The sequence below is a fragment of the Centroberyx affinis genome, unplaced genomic scaffold (genome assembly GCF_046629955.1).
Source record: "Centroberyx affinis isolate AG114_WGS23_722 - 3 ecotype Tasmania unplaced genomic scaffold, CSIRO-AGI_Caff_v1 ptg002467l_1, whole genome shotgun sequence".
Classification (NCBI taxonomy): Eukaryota; Metazoa; Chordata; class Actinopteri; order Beryciformes; family Berycidae; genus Centroberyx; species Centroberyx affinis.
In genome coordinates this window covers 4708-7500 of record NW_027280700.1, presented here as the reverse complement: position 1 = coordinate 7500, position 2793 = coordinate 4708, and the positions used below count along the sequence as shown (strand labels likewise).

Here is a 2793-nt window from a genome sequence, read left to right as displayed (position 1 = left end):
CAAACATGTGAGACCACGCCCACAACATGCGCAGGCCACGCCCACAACCTGAACAGGCCACACCCACAACCTGCACAGGCCACACCCACATCCTGCTATTACTACAGCTACTACCACATAGATCCTGTTTATGAGTTTTAATATTTCTGTATTTCCCTCTCTAGACGTCCAGGATGTACACGGTGCCGCTGTACGAGGACCTGGTTGCCGGGGTGATGAAGTGCGTTGCCGTGGAGATTTTCTACCAGACTCAGAGCCGACTCCACCCCAACCTCAGACGAACCTTACAGCAGATCCTCTTCCAAACGAGCGCCGTGGCCGCCAATCAGAACAGCCCCGCCCTCTCGTTAATCCCCCCGTCCCCCTCCCCCTCCCCCTCCCCCTCCCCGCAGCCCCCCCAGCCCGGCGCCGGTACGACCGCCGCTATCGCGCTGCGGGACGTCAACGTTTCAGCCTGACGTCGACCCCCGGCTTCCTGTCACATGACGCTGGGTTCCGGCTGCCGTCGGCCGGTCGTTACCCAGCAGCCATTTCAGTCGGAGATCGGACTCCGCTCTGAAAATCTGCTCGGCCGGTGATGTGGCGAAAGTGTCGGGCGAACTTCGTTGTTGGCGGATGGCTGAAGTAGGTTGTTGCCGTGGCGATGGGGCGACTGACCTGCCAACAGACTCTGAATTACAGACACTGACTGTTCTAACACTGTGAGGAAAACTCCAAACTACGACCACAGAAAGGTTCACTCCAAGGTTTCTTGAACTTCCGGTCAGGATTGAACCAGATGGAGGGGAGGGGAGGGGAGTGGGAGGGGGGGGGGTGTTGTGTTGTGGAGATGGTGGGGGTCGGGGGGTCAGCTATGCTAGATGACTGTTAGTTTTTCGGGATGAGAGTCAGGGTAGGGTGCAGTCAGGAAGTTAGTGTCGTCTACAAGAAACCTACCAGGCTGCCTGAGGGGGTTCCAGGGGTCCTTGAGGGGGTTCCAGGGGTCCTTGAGGGGGTTCCAGGGGTCCTTGAGGGGGTTCCAGGGGTCCTTGAGGGGGTTCCAGGCAGGACCAGCTAGGCTCTGACGGAAGAGTCCTCTCTGTTCTAAAATCTATTTTGTTTGGTAAAATATTGATTGTTGAACTTTGGAATCCACCATCAGTCTTCACAGACAGATGGAAGCTTGTCACTTTTTAACAAATAGTCTGTTAGTTTGTCCAAAGCAGAGAAGACTCTGTGTGTTCTGCTGCCTTCACTGACCTGACACACAGGAGCTCAGTGAGCGGAGTAGAAACAGCAGGCGGTGAGCAGGGAGACAGAGGGAGACAGAGGGAGACAGAGGGAGACAGAGGGAGACAGAGGGAGACAGAGGGAGACAGAGGGAGACAGAGGGACGAAAACTGTCGGGACACCTCGACTGTCTCTGGACGTTATGAGGGGTCCGCTGCACCGTTTGGCATCCCAGATTTAAATTAGAACTGGCTGCGGAGGACGGCTGTGAGTTGAGGTAGAAGCAGGTGATGTTAACACTGCTAATGCTGAGAGAGAGAAGAGCTGAGCAGGGTTTCTAAAACTACGGGTCAGGGCCCTGCGTGGGTCCGGTGCGTCTCCACAGGACAAGAGAGTTTTTAAATCTGGATTTCAGAGTGAGAAACACGACTTAATCCAGTCAGCAGTCTGGGGAGGTTTAAGAGAGTTTAGGATTATAGAATTTAAACTGATATCTTGAAATTTAAAATTTTATTTTGTTGGTTTTCTTCAACAGGAACTCGTCACATGATGAGAAAGTTTCAATATTTTTCCTTCAGCTGGCCTAAAACTGGCTTATCATTCAAAGAGACCGTTGGTTTTTCAGCAGACACATTTTTGTCAAATTGAACCTGATCTAGTTGAAACTAATTGGTAATGCTAGCTACAAGCTAACCATTTAGCTTGCAGCCGGAATTAGCCGTAGATTTCAACAAGGAATGCTAACAATGCTAATCCTGCAGTGCCGATACGGATCATTTTCCACAGCAACATGAAAACTAACGGACTAACCGACCCTACCTCCATCCTGACACCCGCTCCACTTCTAACAAGGAAATGTTTTCATTTCCATAACTCAGTCTGTCCGGAACCTTCAGCAGCAGACTGACTCAGTCTGACTCAGTCCGGTTCAGTCCGGCTCAGTCCGGTTCAGTCCGGTTCAGTCCGGCTCAGTCCGGTTCAGTCCGGCTCAGTCTGACTGAAGCTCTGCTGCTGTGAAGCTGATGAAGGACTGATGACTGATCAATCATGTCTCAATGCTTCTTTCACATGATTATTTATGGAATATTCCTTCAGAGCAATAATCCTCCATGTGAGGCGCAGGGAGAACCGACCAGCCTACATCCACCTCAGTGGCCTTATGCTGCGTTCAGGGAACCTGGGAGCTGGGAGGCTTCTGAGCGCAGAGCCGGAGGGAAACGGGGAGAGTTTCACTTTAAATCATTTAAGTTATTAGACGGACTTCCCCTGTGTGACAGGACAGACAGACCATAGAAACAACAACTCTCTCTCTGAGTCACCTGACACGGGAAGCTCCTTCTCTGGCAGGAGGGGACGATGATGTCACGATGATGTCACCAGAGTCTGAACTGGGGTTAATTGTTAGACTGATATCTGGGGCCGATATCGTCCTTTTATTCAACTGATCTTCTCCAGTCTGATCTGATGATATGATGCAGTTTGATTCCATATTGATTGTAGAACTGATCAATAATCTATGGGAAGAGCTGAACCTGAACTGATTCTAATGAGACATTAAGTCTGCATCGACGTATTTAATTAGAA

At 50.9% G+C, this 2793-nt stretch overlaps 1 protein-coding gene across 2 annotated transcripts in view; it reads left to right on the top strand.

Annotated features, from left to right (window-relative positions):
- Positions 1-464, top strand: part of rnpepl1 (arginyl aminopeptidase like 1) — a 16164-nt gene extending 15700 nt beyond the window's left edge. For both annotated transcript variants that reach the window (XM_071533933.1, XM_071533934.1), the window contains exons 10-11: positions 1-7; positions 165-464. The exon at positions 1-7 is cut by the window's left edge and continues 136 nt beyond it. In XM_071533933.1, the coding sequence (XP_071390034.1) occupies positions 1-7; positions 165-458 (301 nt within the window). In that variant the 3' untranslated portion in view covers positions 459-464. The remainder of the gene's footprint in view (positions 8-164) is intronic.
- The last annotated feature ends 2329 nt before the right edge of the window (positions 465-2793 follow it).